Here is a 17,085-nt window from a genome sequence, read left to right as displayed (position 1 = left end):
AACCATATATCCATAGTGTCTCCACAGTAATGGAACTAGATAGTCTTATTCGATCCATAATGTTGATGTCCTCCTTTTATTTCCTACAACTAGAAACATATATATTGTATTTTTAATTTTTATTGTCATATTATGATCTTATTGTAATTGACTAATCATTGAATATATTATGTGACTTCATTAAAAAATTACTGATTAATAGTAAGTAACATGATTTATTTCAATTAATTTGAATCAGACATCAATCTGATTGCCTTAAAAGCCACATAATTACATCGCCAGTGCCTTCTTTCAACATTGGCAAAATGCAAAGCATGAAATGCTCAATCATTCGCAGATATCCGTATCAAGAACCATTTTGACCCATATTACCATGTGTCACATCAGAAGGGCAGAGTACTCATTCATATCAACCATGATAAATACACATTGATTATTTTAACGTCACGTATTTATTTTCCAAAACTTGTGTTATAGGCAAACCTAGAAAATAATTAGTGTACATTCAAGTTTTGTGAGTGAAGAATCATTCAACTATGATGTTCAACTACACACCTCAGTAACATGTTGAAAGGGTCCTAATAACTTCCATCATTCCCCTTCCATTTTTCACTTTATCGTATACATATACATCACCAATTCATCCACTTTCATGCGAAAGCCCTGACTAATTTGCAATATATCATCAATACTCTTGTGTGATATCTTTATAATGTTTTTAATAATGTCTAATTGAATCTTGACGTCCATTATTATTGACCATAAGTACTTGACATCTCTTATTGGTTGATGAAACTATCATTTACGATAACTTTTATCTCTTAATGGTTGACTCACTGGGCTGTTATTTATTGACATCCAAATATCACTCGATGTGTTTTACTGATTGGGCTGTCATATAGGAGGTTTCAGCAAGCCAGAAAAATTTTAACGAGGATGCACTGTAATCGAACCTATATTAGTAGTACAGAACACAAATAATTTCAAAAACTTTGAAAATTTAGGAAGAGCTAAGAGACAACATATTAAATAAATCTACAATTAAAACAGAAAATTTCTAAAATATACTTTAATAAAAATAGAATGTGTATAAAATTCATCAGAAATGCATACTTTCAGGGTTGATTCATGCACAAAAATGAAAGCCTCTAATCTATAACATGTGACATGTTATTTTTTATGTTCTAAACTGACTCTAAAACTAACTTCATGAGTCTTGTTACATTATTTTTGAATCATAGTAACTTAAATAATAGCATTTTAATTTCACAAATGTCAAATCTCAAAATATAATTTCATGAGTAAGTGGCACGGTTTCTTAAATATATTTATAGGCATAAATGACTTGTTCTTTCTTATATATAGTAATGCATTCCATCGTGCCATATATATGTCTCCATTTCATATCACGAAGAGATAGTAATGCATTTTGTTTGACTTTTTGATATCTTTGTCCATTATTGATATGAACTTCAATAAACATTACCTTCCATTCTATGAGTGCAATTTTTGATAGCACCTATCTGCATGCATCAGAATTTTTAATAAAAAACAAAAAAAGGGAGTCTTTGTTTCTTTATTCTTCTATGCATTCACCTCCACTAATACATATAGCCTTCCACACAATTCTATCTATCATTCCATTTGTGTTATCCATCATTATGCAAGCTTCTCATCCTGAGATAGTAGTTTCATGAATGGAACTGCTCTATACTTATGTTACATACACTTTTTATGCGTTAGTGATATTAGCCTCCACTAGCCCTGAAATATTATATTGTTATTCTTCATCCACCTTATCTGTTCTTTGCACAAAGTAGGAAATACTTTTGCAATGCACTCTTTGCGAAAAGTGAGTTGGGAGAGTCCTAATGCATTCGGTAGCCTCCATTCTGAGTGTATCAGAGATCAACACATGGAGTAGGTAAGGATTCAGCTCCACTTTGAGAGAGGGGGATCATTTCATCCCTAGAACATCAGAACCAAAGATAGGCCCAACCTCATTAATAATTGAAGCATAGGCTTCTGTTACCAGCTGTTGAGCAAGTCCTAATATGTTGTAAGGAGATCGACCTAGCTGTGGAGTTATATTCTTATGACCACAAGTGGAAATACAATTAAGAGTGAATATTTCAACCTTTGACTTTTAGGATTGAATGATGACACCTCTCTTCACAGGATCCGACAGTGATTCTAAGGCAAATCCTTTGCACATTGCTAAGGGACTAGCAATGATTTGAGTTAGGCAGTATGATAATATGCAATTTAAAAATGTTTATGTACAATAATTCAGGCCATTTAGGACATAGTCCATTAATTTATAGTGCATATTCTCATGATTTCACATATTTTATCCAGAATAAGATAATTCCATTAAAGTATTCATTTGAATAAAATTTGAGCATAATTATGATTTTTATGGAAACAGATTTTTTAAGGATAAATTTTGGCAAAAAATTCATATCAAAATGGTGTTTACTCTGTGAGATAATAATATTTAAAGTTTGAAAAATTTTCAAGATTTAAATTTATTTTTAGGGATTTTTTTATAAAGTTTTAAAAAGGAGCAAAAAGGACTATAATACTTTGGGCTGATGTGGCAGGCTGATTGAGCAGCCACAAATATGTGGTGAGTAGAGCCGAGCACGAGTAGAGCATACAGGAGGCATTTTCTAAATGACATAACTTCTGATTCAGAAGAAGTTAGGGACAAGCTCTGAAGCCCTTTACTTTTTTTGCTTTGTTGTAAACCCTAGCATTGAGTAGCCTTGTGAAAGAGGACTATTTCAGAACATCGTATCCTCGAATTCTGCATTGCTACTCCTTGCAATTAGCTAGCCGTGTGAAAGAGACTGAGTAGAGGCTTTCACCTTTCAGTTAGTCAATTCCTTCCCTTCTCTATTAATTTTTGTGTTTGGAATAAGACACCGAGTCTGAGAGAAATGTACGGGTTCGCGGAAACTTAATTGCGAAGGGAGCATTATTACAATAAAGGTTAGATGACATTTAAAATAGGATTAGTGCTATTAGTAGTTTTAGTTATCGTGATATTAGATTTAGAGTAACCCAACCTCTAAATTTGTACTTTTATCCCTCGAGACCGTCCTGTTGAATCTTCGAAAGAAGATCCCTACACAAAAATTATTCACTCATTTCTCATCTTTCCACCATTCTTATCATACTCTAATTGAGATTTACCCCCTATCGTCTCGGTGGTTCGACCCTTTGCTCACATAATAATGGGTATTTAGTGATAAAGGAGTGTAATAAATATTATTGTATAAGTTCATTTGCCGAAGTGACACATCATTGACACACCTAAATCTGACTTAGCAGGCTTGTTTTTTTGTATAATTTAAAACTCAGAAAGCCCTTTAATACATTGCATTTTAAAGAATGTCAAATATGTTGTTAGACATTAGATTTTATAATTTGTACATTTTTAAAGTTTCAGAATCTGGTTATTATTGTAGAGTACATGGCTTGTGATCAGCCTCATTCAGTCATTTGAAAATTCAGAAAAAAAATCATTAGAAGTGGATCGATTCATGGTCTTTCATCAAAATAAACTTTAAAACTCAGAATAAAATGTCAATAATTTTAGTGTTACAGAAAACACAATCAAAAGTAGAATAGATCAAACTTGACTTATTCGAGTAAAATTTGGTGTTTGATGGATACGTCCTATGCGACTAGACCATTAAATCTCAACATCACTTATTATATAAATAAAAAATTAAAGTTTCTCCGTGTCTCTAAATTTGTCTCATTTTCCAATATTTTCCAGATATTAAAATTTCCATGCACATAGCAGACAAATAAACCTAGAAAAACATTGTCTAATAACAATTAACAGTGTTTGATATTGTTTATGCTTAAGCAAAAGTTTCACTCCCAGACATTTCATTTTCATCATTAATGCAAATTCCAGTATAGTCCTTCAAAGTGGTAGCTAATGTTGGGGTCACTATTTCACTGCGTATTATATAAATCACACCCCCACCCAAAAAAAATCACTAATTATTTTAATGCACGCTTATTGAACATCCCACGCGCCTGAAAACCAGAGACAGTCCGCCCCTCGATTTGACTTTCCAATACCGCCACGTGGCGTGGCGGAACATCCAAAGCTGCGTACACACAAATTTCATTCACCAATTAATTAACGCCACGTCAGCAACAAATTCAAAATTCAACAATATCATTGGCACGCACCTATCCTCGTGCATATCGAATAAATGGTAACTACAGAAAAGTAATATACTAGGGATAGTAGTACAATACCGCCACGTTGCACGGCATAGCATCCGAGACTGTTTACACGGAGATGTTGTCAACCAATTAAAAAGCGGCACATCACAAATATTATGTCTGCGTACTAAGAGACGTGCGTAGCGTAAAGGATGAGGAGTATTGAGAGGTAGTATAAATTGGGAGCGAAGCTAAATGTTCAGCAAGAAAAAATCTATCTGCGGAAAGAGTTGGAAATGGCGTCCGAGCTCTCCAATGGCGGTCGTCTGCCCTCGCAACCGGCCATTTCTGGCCGCGATGCGACGGTCTACAGCGAGTTACAGACGAGTCGGCTAGATCACGAGCTTCTCCTGCCGTCCGTTCTGAAGGCGCCTGCGTTCAGAGTCGTCGATTGCGCCGGCAGCTCCGCTGCAGGAAACCCCGGTTTGTGTTCAAAACTTTGATTTATTCGATGTTTTCTTGTTGTTTTTTCAGATCTTTGAGCTGTAGGTTTTTTCGCAGATGAGATCAAGAAGCTTTTCCCTAATCTCTTTGGCCAGCCGTCTGCCAGGTTAGAGCTGGCAGATTCCTGGCCTTTTGAGACGGATCGTAAGCTCAAAGTTGGAATAGTGTTGTCCGGAGGTCAGGCTCCCGGTGGACACAATGTCATTTGCGGGATCTTCGGTATGTGTTTCGGTTGGTTTTTCGTTGATTTTTTGTGTGGAATGTGAATTTTGTTTTTTTGATTTTTTTTGCTCTGTGATTTTTCAGATTATTTGCAGGAGAGGGCGAAGGGAAGTACTATTTATGGATTCAAGGGTGGTCCGGCGGGAATAATGAGGTGTAAGTACGTGGAGCTGTCGACGGACTTCGTTTACCCGTACAGAAATCAGGTTGGCCTGTAGCGACTACCTCTCATGAGCTATTTCATATTTCTTTAAATTCTTGGTTTACTGCAAAGAACTTAGGCGAAGACCCTTCTTTAACTCTCTGACGCTAAAGCTTACTAAACTATCTCTTTTATTAACACTTATGCTTTTATTCTGCGACGTCAAAACTTTTAATCCTCCCTGAAATGCGTATGGTTAAAAATGCTTTATATACCTCTGAATCATTCGTCTACCGTATCCTTTAGTCGTTTTTGTCATATTTGCGATCGCCCAAGCGAATTCGAAACCCAAAATTTCCGTCTTTTTAAATTTATTATTCCAATTTGCTGTTTTTATATTATTAAAATTACTAGAGCATTAACGTCATTCTAAATATTTTTCTCGATGAATGACGACAATGGCGACTCATGATCTCCCCCATCATCTGAAACTATAATAACAGAGAGAATGATGATTCATTAAAAAAAAATATACAGAGAATGATGATGAGTGGTCATCGCAATCCTATCATCATTCTCTTATCCTCATATTGTTCTCTTATCCTCCTCTGCGGGGATGGAAAAACCTTGTGAAAAGTATGGATGGAATTCTAATTTGGCGCTTCCCTGGATTGGCTTGAAATAGGGAGGATTTGACATGATACGCAGTGGAAGGGACAAGATTGAAACCCCAGAGCAGGTCTGTTCCTCAATATACTATTCCCAAATTGGTTTAGGTGAACGTTAATTGTCTTTTAATTGTCTTTTTCTTGCCATCAGTTTAAGCAAGCTGAAGAAACGGCCGTAAAGTTGGACCTAGATGGCCTAGTGGTCGTTGGCGGAGATGACTCAAACACCAATGCCTGTCTTTTGGCTGAATATTTCAGGTCAGTGTACTTATCTCGTTTATTATTGTGAGTTTGTGGAAGGAACTTTGAAGAAAAGAACGATCGTGAACAAAATAGAATAATTTTTATAACCATCAGAGAACAACTCAATAATTACAAGAGAAGTTACATTGGCTTTTATAGCCTCTTAGGCGAAGAGAGATGACCGTTGGACACCAACGGTCATCTCGTAACCATAGGAGTCCAACGGTCGTAGATCTTTATGGACCCAATGGGCCTGTAGAGCTAACACCCCCCCTCAAGTTGGGTATAGATGTTGAACATGCCCAACTTGGACACCATCGTTTGGAAATGCGGACCGGGGAGACCCTTGGTGAAGACGTCAGCAACTTGTTCCAGAGTGGGTATGTAGTGGGGAACTATAAACCCATCATCAATGCTTTGCTTGATGTAGTGTCGCGCGACTCAGGCATGCTTGGTCCGTTCATGTTGGACGGGATTCTTCGCCATGGCGATGGCCGATTTACTGTCAGAATAAAGGTGGATCCCCGTCCCAGGAAATAGATGTGAATCTTGTAAAATGTCTTTGAGCCACATGCCCTCACAAACACCCTTCTTCAAGGCACGGAGTTCAGCCTCAGCACTTGAGAGGGAAACTTCTTTCTGCTTCTTACTGCGCCATGTAAGAACGCATTCTTGACATCATATTGATACAACTTTCAATCAAATAAAGCTGCTAAGGCAATTAAGACTCGAACTGTATTTAACTTGGCAACTGGGGCAAAGGTTTCATTATAATCAATACCGTATGATTGAGTATACCCTCGAGCAACTAATCGAGCCTTGTATCTTGCGATTGAGCCGTCGGAATGATACTTAATAGTAAAGACCCATCGGCTGCCGACAACCTTTTTCCCGGCTGGGAGAGGACCCATTTGCCATGTACCATTTCTCTCAAGCGCTTCCATTTCCTCATCCATGGCCCTCCTCCATTCAGTGGATGACATAGCTTCTTTGACTGAAGTAGGAACTGATATGGTCATAAGGGCGTGAATTATCTTATTATACTCTGGAGAGAGCTGAGTATATGAAACATAGTTGCCAACTGGGTACCGCTTGGTCTGTGTGCATGCCCGAACACCCTTGCTCACGGCAATCGACCAGCCACTGTTGTTGGGAATATCCTCATAAACTGTTTCTTCAGTTCTTGGAATGCTATCTGAGACATCAGGCCGTTCCTCCTCCTGAATAGGACTGAAGGGCTGATCTGCAAGATGATGCTGACCCATATTAGGTGATACATGGGTTTCCTGACTCCCATTGTCGCCAGGCTCCCGAAGTACAGAATCAAGATTTCCATCCAGCCTGCTCTCGGAATCATAAAACATCCTTGCTTCATCAAAAGAAGTATCTGCTGTAATGTAGAGTCGCTTTGAGCTAGGGTGATAACATCGGTACCCCTTTTGAGTAGATGAATAACTCAGGAAAAACATTAGAGAGTCCTGGGATCCAATTTCCCTGCATGGTGAGCATGTACATATACAATACAACCAAATATCTTGGCTGGAAGATTAGTCCTTAGACATACATGAGGAAATTCAGAAGACATAAGATCAATAGGGGCAGAAAAATTCAATGTTCTAGATGCAGTGCGATTTATAAGGTGTGTGGCCGTGGTGACTGCTTCGCTCCAATAGTGCTTGGGACAGTTTCCTTGAAATAAGAGGGCTCTGGCTGCAGACATAATATGGCCAATTTTCCTTTCAGCGAGACCATTCTGCTGAGGGGTGTTCACACACGAGGATTGATGCACAATTCCCTTTTCTCCTAGATACGTTTTTACTTCTCCGGAGAAATATTCTTTAGCATTATCGGTCCTTAGCATTCTGACCTTTTTTCCGAACTGAGTACTAATCATCTCGCAAAAAAGGGTAATGACTGATGGGACCTCAGATTTGGATTTCAGTAGATATACCCACGTATATCTAGTGAAATCATCCACAAACAAAATAAACCACCTGTGCTGGAAGAGACCAGTGATGGAACAAGGCCCCCAGACATCACTATGAATACACTCAAATGCAGCGGAAGATCGATGATTTGAGGCAGGAAACACAGCTCTTTTGTGTTTAGCAAATTGGCAAGACTCACAAATGAGATTGTCAACAATGATCCCCTTAAACAAGTTGGGGTACACATGTTTCAAACGAGAAAACGAAGGATGTCCTAGTCGCCGATGGAGGAGGATGACCCGTTCTTCACTCGTGGTGTTGTAGACCACCTTTTGGCTATCATCCTTCTCTAGGTCGTCTAGTAGAAGAAGCCCCCCTTCCTGTCTAACAGACGAAATCTTCTTCCCGGTGTCCTTTATGCACAAAAAACAGGAATCGGAGTCGAGGGTAAATCTCCAACGAGTATCAAGTACTAACTGTGTTAGGGAAAGTAAGTTTGCTTTTAATCCAGGTACATGTAAAACATTCCTTAGTAGTACTCCTTTGATCAAAATGGTCCCTTTTCCTTCAACTTTTATAATCCCACCATTAGCAGTGAAAACCTTATGATCACTTGAAACTAAGTCGTATGACTTAAAGAGGGATCTTTGGGGTGACATGTGATCTGTCGCCCCTGAATCCAAAATCCAAAATGATGTTATAGGGCTAATATTATTGTAAGTAGTGAAGGCAAAGTGCGCACCTGATTTGGCCAATGATGTTGAGCTTATCTTCTGGAGAATTTTATTCATCTCAGATTGAATGAGTTTTTGAATTTCGCCTCCATCGTTGTTCTTCTTGGTGGAGGGATCTCCCCCTTCACTTGCAATATATGCCTTTTTCTGGTCTCTGGGAACCCAGAGACCTTTTCGGATCTGCTCCTCCTTCCAGGCCAACTTCCTGCAATCCTTTTTCACGTGGCCTTCCTTCCTGCAATAGCCACAGACAAGCGTTTCTGATGGATTACCTTCCTTTTGAGTCGCTTTAGGAGTCGGTGGAGGAGGTGCCGTAGAGCTTGAATTATTCCGTGGCTCACCCTTTTTAGCTAGGTGAGCTACAGAGGCAGGGGTAGTGGGTTCTTCATCTTTGATTGTCAATTTTCTCCGACGTTCTGCTCCTTGCAGTTCGGAGATGGCTTGTGCTAGTGTCAGAAATCTTTCTCGGTGTAATAGTTGACTCCGTAAATATTCATATTCTGGATTTAAACCCATCAGAAAAGTGAGTGTTCTGAACTTTACTTCTCGGAGATAGGATGGTGAATTCTTGTCCCCAGTGGGCCAGAGAAGATCTAATTCCCTCCAAATAGCCTTGAGCTTTGCTGAATATGAGGATATGGTCATACTGCCTTGCTTCAGTGTCCTTTCCTGTTCCCGTAGGTCGAAAACGCGGAAGTCACTATGGGTCTCTGCACACGATTTATTTATCTCTTCCCATAGATCACGAACACAATCTATAAGAAGTTAGTCATCTCTTTGTTCTTCTTCCATATTTCTTATCATCCAGTTAACAATGAACGCCTCTTCCGACTCCCAAATATACAGTTTTCGATCATCTTCTGAAGGAGCATTTTCAGTTAGATGTCTGCCCAAATATGCAGCTTTAAGGGACCTTTGAGCAAGAGTCACCCATTTCTGCCCATTGATCCCGTTATACTTCATATCCAGATCGGGTAATATCAACCTGTTCTGGATTATACTGTCTGCCTCCTTAGTCATAGATATTGAGGTCTCCAATTCCCTCTCCAGAATCTTGGATTTGGATTTCCCTCCCATTCTTAACAGCTGGTGAACAAAGCTTGGACGAATAACAAATTACCAGCCAAAGAATAATTGATGAACACTGCTAAAAAAAAATCCACGCGCCGAATGAATACGGCCTGCAGTCAAGAAAACCTGCCGAATGGATACGGCACCCAATTTGAAGAACTTTGATGTTGAGACTCTTCTTGAAGAGAGGAGTGGTCACCGAATGAATACGGCCCACCAATACAATCCTGTCGAGGAAATCGCGAAATCGCGGAAGTCGCAGAAGTCGCAAAATCGCCGAGGATAGTTCCCGGGTCGTATTTGCAACAGAAATCACCGAAGAACGCCGAGGATAGTTCCACGACTTAAGAAAGAATGATTTCCGTCGAAGCAGTAGAAAAGAAATCGAGCTACTGACCCGATTCGAGATGATCTTCGCCGAGGTGGGGTTCCCTTTCCGCGGTGATCTTCGCCGAGGTGATCTTTGCCAAGGTGATCTCTGCGGGAAGAGCTCCGATCGACTGTGTTTTCCACGACCCCCTTTTTTTCTTTACCCTTCCGAAACGAAACTGTCTCGAAGGTGCTCTGATACCATGTGAAAGGAACTTTGAAGAAAAGAACGATCGTGAACAAAATAGAATAATTTTTATAACCATCAAAGAACAACTCAATAATTACAAGAGAAGTTACATTGGCTTTTATAGCCTCTTAGACAAAGAGAGATGACCGTTGGACACCAACGGTCATCTCGTAACCATTGGAGTCCAACGGTCGTAGATCTTTATGGACCCAATGGGCCTGTAGAGCTAACAATTATTTTTCAATATTTCTCTTGCTTAAAGTTTTCTATCGTTTTATATTTTCAAATTTGTTGGTTTTTCCTTTTTGGGAGAGTTTCTTGGCTATGCTTTTTAGCATTCTTACACGTGGATTGCAATTTCTTCAAAAGGAAAATTGCGCGAACTTTGAAATGACAGAGATGGCCCTGGTGGGATCCTATCATAATCTACTTGTTTTAAATTAACCTTATTGAACTGTGCAGGGAGAAGAATTTGAAGACCAAGGTAATTGGTTGCCCCAAGACAATTGATGGTGATCTTAAGTCCAAGGAAGTTCCCATTAGTTTTGGATTTGATACTGCTTGCAAGGTTGGTTGAAACCGTTTCGAACTTTTGCACGTTCATTTTCCTCATACTAAGATAGTTTTCTTTTGTAGCGGTTTCCTTATATTTCTTATTTTCCTTATTTTGATATTTTCATCAATGTTTTGACAGATATTCTCAGAAATGATTGGCAATGTTATGATTGATGCACGATCTACGGGGAAGTATTACCACTGTAAGTTTCTCATCACTACGCGACTTCCTATTGCATGAAAAATTGATATGCTCCCTTGGAGAACATTAATGAATTTCCATAGGAAAAGCATGGACTTCAATCTTCTTGAAAGAACTTACGAATTACCAGAATTACTAAATCACTCCGAGAACCGCGAGATGTATGAGATGGAAATGCTCTCAATTCTTTATAACATGTATATATTTTTTCATCATGCCATAATACTGTGGGATGACGATGACTTCGTTTTCATCATCTTCATAATTCACACAGATTGCTTTGCTCTTCATCCTCCTAGTCATGACAATTGACAAGGACAATGATTACTCGTCATGGTCATTGTCACTCACCCTTGTCATTTTTACTCTTGGGCTGCTAAAATCATGATGCATCAGGGATGAATGACGTGGATGATAACGATTCATCATTGTCATTGTCATTGTCATGCTGGATGCCGAGAGACGAGGTGTTGACTCAGTAATCGCAGATAGAGGGAAAAGTATGTTTAAGTTATAGTTATCATTGCAAATTTTTGGTTGTTAATATGACAATGATGAGCCATGGAAGAATGACGAGGATGGTGATGATCCATCATTGTCATTGTCATTGCCATGCCAGATGCCTGGGGACAAGCCGTGGACGTAAGAGTCGCAGTTAGTGAAAATGATTCATCATGTCATTGTCATTGCCATGAATGACGAGGATGATAATGATTCATCATTGTCATCGTCATTGCCATGCTGGATGCCGAGAGACAAGGTGTGGACTCAATAATCACAGAATTTCAGTTATCATCGCAAATTTTCAGTTGTTATTATGACAATGATGAGCCATGGACGAATGACGAGGATGGTGATGATCCATCACTGTCATTGCCATTGTCGTGCCAGATGTGTGGGGACAAGCCGTGGACGTGAGAGTCACAGTTAGTGAAAATTTTTATGTAATTTATATTTGTCGTTGTCGTTCTTCCACAGCTCGGACAATTGCAGTTGTCATCTTAGGCACTTCAGTCATACTGTTTCTTCTGCGAATTTAAAAGCCGTGTGTTCTTTGATTTACTGGCTGTTGCAGTTGTGAGGCTCATGGGACGGGCTGCCTCTCACATCACCTTGGAGTGTGCTCTACAAACGCATCCCAATGTTACCATGATCGGAGAAGAGGTAATCCTACCTTAAATTCTCGGTGTAAGAATATTCACTGATTTGACTAATTAAAGTAGTTAATTATTTAAACTATAATTCTTAATTTTTCTCATTTATTTCCTTGTCGTTGCTCCTTTGAGTTTTCTTAGATCGTTCAAATCTCTACAGGTGGCAGCAAAGAAGCAAACCCTGAAAAACGTCAGTGACTACATCACAGACATTATTTGCAAGCGCTCGGAGCGTGGATACAACTACGGTGTGATACTCATTCCAGAAGGTCTCATTGATTTTATTCCTGAGGTTAGTTTTCTTCGGACAAATCTCATATTAATCTTTATTTAACGAGTCTCGATTTCCTTGAATTCTTGAAATATATATATATATATATGTGTATTTTGAAAGGGGAAGATTTGTTGGGTTGACTTTGGGCTGTTGATTTTCAGGTCCAACAACTGATCGCAGAACTGAATGAGATTCTGGCCCGCGACGTCGTCGACGCAGAGGGCCAGTGGAAGAATAAGCTTCGGAGCCAGTCTCGGGACCTCTTTGAGATACTTCCTCAGGCGATCCAGGAGCAGTTGCTTCTCGAGAGAGATCCTCACGGCAACGTGCAGGTACGAACAATGCTTATTTTTTTTCTCTCTACTGAAGCTTTTTTTCATCCCTCCTTACGTAACTTCGTTTCATGCTTCTCTCTCTCTCTCATGCTCTCAGGTGGCTAAGATAGAGACAGAGAAGATGCTGATCCAGATGGTTGAAGCGGAGCTGGAGAAGAGGGCCGCCACGGGAATGTACAAGGGACAATTCAAGGGGCAATCTCACTTTTTCGGGTACAATTCGTGCAATTGGAGTGGCAGGGAGATTCTTTGAGAGGAGTTCTAGAGGGAGAAAGATTCTTTTTGGGGGGTTCTTTGGAGGATAAGATTCTTTTGGGGAATTCTGTAGAGGCAGAGGTTCTTTGGGAATAATTCTGGAGAAAGATATGAACTCTGAGGAGGGAGAAAGATTCTTTGTGGGGAAGACTGATTCTAGAAGGGGTGAGAGATTGTTTGAGAAGAATTTTAGAAAGAGAGAGAGATTCTTTGGGAAGAAATGTAGAGATTCTGTTGGGGATTCTTAACCGTCAGATATTCTTTGGGAGGGAATTCTGCAGTTGCAGAGATTCTTCTGGAAGAGTTGATAGAGGGGAAAGGTTCTTTAGGAGTTCTAGAGAGGGAGTGACTATTTCGGATGTTTTTTCTTAAAGAAGAAAATACTCTATGGAAGGAAATGCTAAGAGAAAAAGAGATTCTTAGGAAGAAATTGTGGAAAAAAGAATATAGGTGGTGAGAGCTCATGTCAAGATGCTGTTGCAGCTACGAGGGGCGATGCGGCTTGCCCACCAATTTTGATGCAACATACTGCTACGCATTGGGATTTGCAGCCGGAGTGCTCCTTCAAGCTGGCAAAACCGGTCTCATCTCCTCGGTGAGTACCTAATCTTGAATCCCATTATCTCTCTCTCTCTCTCTCTAGAAACTATACCAATTTAAGTTTTCAAATGATATTCTAACGCATGCAAATCTATCTTCTCTTTTCTTTGCTTAAGGTTGCCAATTTGGCTGCCCCTGTTGAAGAATGGACCGTGGGGGGAACCGCGCTCACTTCCCTGATGGACGTGGAAAGGAGACATGGTCCATCTCTCTCTCATCTATCTCTCCATCTACACACTATACATGATCATTCTGTGCTTTTTGTGCGAATTTGTGTGAATTGTTCGTTCTGTTCGGTTTTTCGAACAGAACAAAAACAATTTCGAACAGAACATCACACAGACCTGTGTGCGAATTTTGTTCTAGTTTTGTGCGAATTTTGTTCGTTTTTTTTAAAGAACAGAACAAAGAGTGCAGTTCTTTTGTGCGAATTTTTTGTTTGTTTCAAACGAACAGAACAGAACAGAACAACCATGTCTACTACACACCCATCTCTCTCTCTCTTTTCTGATGTGAGGTTTCTTCTCCAGGGAAATTCAAGCCTGTGATCAAGAAGGCCATGGTGGAGCTTGATGGTATGTCCAATTCTCTTACTTTCTCTCTCTACTCCCGACGCTATCTCTCACTCCACCTCGTAAAATGCAGGCGCTCCGTACAAGAAGTACTCTGCCGCGAGGGACGACTGGGCTCTGAACAACAGATATGTCAGCCCCGGGCCCATCCAGTTCTTAGGCTCAACGTCCTACGCCGCCAACCACACCCTTCTTCTGGAACTCGGAGCGTCTGCCTAGTATGAAACACGGCTCAGTTAAGCATTCTCTCTGCTTCCTATTAATAATGAGCCCCTGCAACGCGCCGTATTTACTCGTACTCTTTCGTTATATTTATGCAGTTTATGGTAGATTATTGGTGCCATAAGTTGCTAGCTTTAGTCACTAGCAAACTTTCTTAGCAATGAAGCGAACGTTGAAATTATATCTCTGATTATCGTAGGACCTAAAAGCATAGTCACATATCATGATTAAAGGCGCAAACATGAGAAAAGATATCCTAAAAATTTAATCATATTCTTGCAGTCCTTCGCAGCACCTGAAAGAAAGTAGCTTAGTTGGAGTGGGCTTCGTTAAAATGAAGGATATTGACGTTATTTTCCTGTGTATGATTAAAGGTAACCAACCCAAGAAAAAAATAACAAAAAATGTGAGTTCTGTTGTTTTGCGTGTACCTGAATGTGGGGTTTTGATGAGGTTATGAATAATATCATTTGGACATTAAGCTATAATTAACAGAAATCAGAAACAAAATTCTGCCTCTCACATGGAGACAAGACATGGATCATAAAAAAAATCATGTCCAGTAGGGTTAAGCATCACACTTTGATAAGTAGAATTTGCCATTTGGGACCGGGAACTGGTCAGACAGGACCATGACCCCTGATCTGCCATTTACGGGTGGACTGGCCAGTCGGTCCGGATCCGAGCTGAGGGTTTTGATGAGGTTATGAATAATATCATTTGGACATTAAGCTATAATTAACAGAAATCAGAAATAAAATTCTGCCTCTCACATGGAGACAAGACATGGATCATAAAAAGGATCATGTCCAGTAGGGTTAAGCATCAAACTTTGAAAAGTAGAATTTGCCATTTGGGACCGGGGACTGGTCAGACCGGACCGTGACCGCTGATCTGCCATTTATGGGTGGACTGCCCGGTCGGTCCGGATCCGAGCTGAGGGTCCCCCTCCCTCTTTCTCCCTGGTCGTGCCGGTCACACCCCCATTCGCACCCCCCCCCTCACCCTGGTCGTGCCAACCGCACCCTCGCCCTCTCCTGGTTCAAACTGCCCACACCCCTGCCTTGTTCCACCCCTCTCTTCCCATTCTCATTGGCGCCCCATCCCCTCTCTTCCTTGTTTGATGTAGGACAACTAAGGGTGATGGGAATGACGACGACGTGTGGAAGATGTTGGACGACTAGGGGAGAGACGACTATGGAGACGGGTATGTCAATGATGGTGGAGAATGCAGGACGGGTTTGGGTAGAGGGATAAAACTGACTGCAAAATTCACACGATCGAATTCGAAAACCTAAAACCAATGAAATAATGGTGGTGCAGCCCCGTTCCTCGTCGAGGGCGGGAGTACTCCCTTCAACCACCGCGATGATGCCAAAGCACCAAATCCAATACTCAAATTCACGTTCGCGGGAAATCTCACGAAAGGAAGAATTTTAAGGAAAGAAAGAGATATTCAAATCAAATCTGACGCGGTGGAAGAATCCGCGCAGAACACTCGACGAAGAACACTCGACACCAAAGAGTTCAGGCATACCTCAGCAACGGAGTGCATGATGAGGTTGCGGGAAATTCAGGTGGAGACGTAACTAGGTGATCCGGGCGTTGCACGGCCCACTAGACAAAAGATCTGGGCGTTCCGGGCGTTGAGCGGCCCTGGCAATGAGACGGCAGGGCTAAGCCTGGTTGTTCAGTGGTCGGAGTGCTTGGGCGTGGGGCGTCGTTGGCGGGACGATTGATGTGCGCTTCGACAGGGTGTTGCGGATCCAACTGCGCGGTCAGTTGGCGCGGGGTCAGGGTCAAGGGGGGAGTCGCCCCCTTGTGGGGTTGGGGGCAGCGCCCCAAAACCTAAACGGTATGCGCCGCGGCAAGTAGCTTCGAGTGCGTCCGGAAGTGCGGCAAGTAGCTTCGAGGGCGTTCGGAAGCTCGGGCGGCTGGGCGCGTGGCGTGCGCGGGCGCTGGCGTGCGCTGGCGCCGGTGAGTGCTGGCGTGCGCGGGCGCTGGCGGCCCTAACGCGGGCAATAGAGAGGCGGCCTGCGCGGGCGGTGGTGTCGCCTGCGGCGGCCACGTTGGCGACCCTGAGGGCGGGCGGCGGCGCTGGCGCGCGCGGCGGCCACAGCGCGATGGCCGGCGCTGGGCGCTGGGCGCGTGCGGCCTTGAGAGGGGCGGCTGGCGCAGGGCGCCTGGCGGCCCTGAGTGGGGCGGCCGGTGCTGGGCGCTACGTGCGGGCGGCCCTGAGCGGGGCAGCCTGCACTGGATGCTTGGCGCGGGCGGCCTGAGAGGGGCGGCCGATGATGGCCGTCTTGGTGCTTGCAGGAGAGAGAGAAGGAAAGAAAGAGAGAGGGAAAGGCGAGAGAAAGAAAGGAAGGGAGAAAGGAGGGTGGGTGGTAACCAGCGGCGGTGATGAGGGTGGCGACGGCAGCGGCGATCTGAGGAGAAGGGGAGGCTAGGGCAAGTCCTCCAAGAAGAGTTAACAAAAACTCAATTCCAGAATTATGACTTGCCTAACTGTTTCTTGGAACATTGGCCTATACATGTAGGCCTTGGAGGAAAGAGAAAATACAGTTCATGAAAATAAAAATAAAGACGAGCGACGTGGTTTTGTGTCACGTCAGGGGGCAGTTCTGGATCTGCCTTTGGCGATGTGTCAGGAC

At 41.8% G+C, this 17,085-nt stretch overlaps 1 protein-coding gene across 1 annotated transcript; it reads left to right on the top strand.

The window, feature by feature from the left end:
• Positions 1-4,448: 4,448 nt before the first annotated feature.
• On the top strand, positions 4,449-14,538 carry LOC144712746 (pyrophosphate--fructose 6-phosphate 1-phosphotransferase subunit beta-like). Its single transcript, XM_078587045.1, has 15 exons — positions 4,449-4,674; positions 4,753-4,914; positions 5,002-5,123; positions 5,745-5,798; positions 5,879-5,985; positions 10,725-10,830; positions 10,957-11,020; positions 12,095-12,183; positions 12,334-12,465; positions 12,609-12,779; positions 12,880-12,995; positions 13,521-13,632; positions 13,754-13,838; positions 14,168-14,212; positions 14,283-14,538. Exons 1-15 carry the CDS (start codon positions 4,488-4,490, stop codon positions 14,426-14,428), a joined length of 1,698 nt encoding a protein of 565 aa, XP_078443171.1. The 5' UTR covers positions 4,449-4,487; the 3' UTR covers positions 14,429-14,538.
• Positions 14,539-17,085: the final 2,547 nt, after the last annotated feature.

This window comes from Wolffia australiana, chromosome 15 (assembly GCF_029677425.1).
Source record: "Wolffia australiana isolate 7733 chromosome 15, ASM2967742v1".
NCBI classification, from domain to species: Eukaryota; Viridiplantae; Streptophyta; class Magnoliopsida; order Alismatales; family Araceae; genus Wolffia; species Wolffia australiana.
Note: the sequence above shows the minus strand (reverse complement) of the source record. Positions and strands in the feature narration are given on the sequence as shown.

Excerpts from the sequence above, each read along its gene's own strand:
- LOC144712746 (XM_078587045.1), top strand. The coding sequence starts at position 4,488 with ATGGCGTCCGAGCTCTCCAATGGCGGTCGTCTGCCCTCGCAACCGGCC. Across the intron at positions 5,124-5,744 it reads TTTACCCGTACAGAAATCAG|GGAGGATTTGACATGATACG; the intron begins GTTGGCCTGTAG and ends GGCTTGAAATAG. Across the intron at positions 5,986-10,724 it reads CTTTTGGCTGAATATTTCAG|GGAGAAGAATTTGAAGACCA; the intron begins GTCAGTGTACTT and ends TGAACTGTGCAG.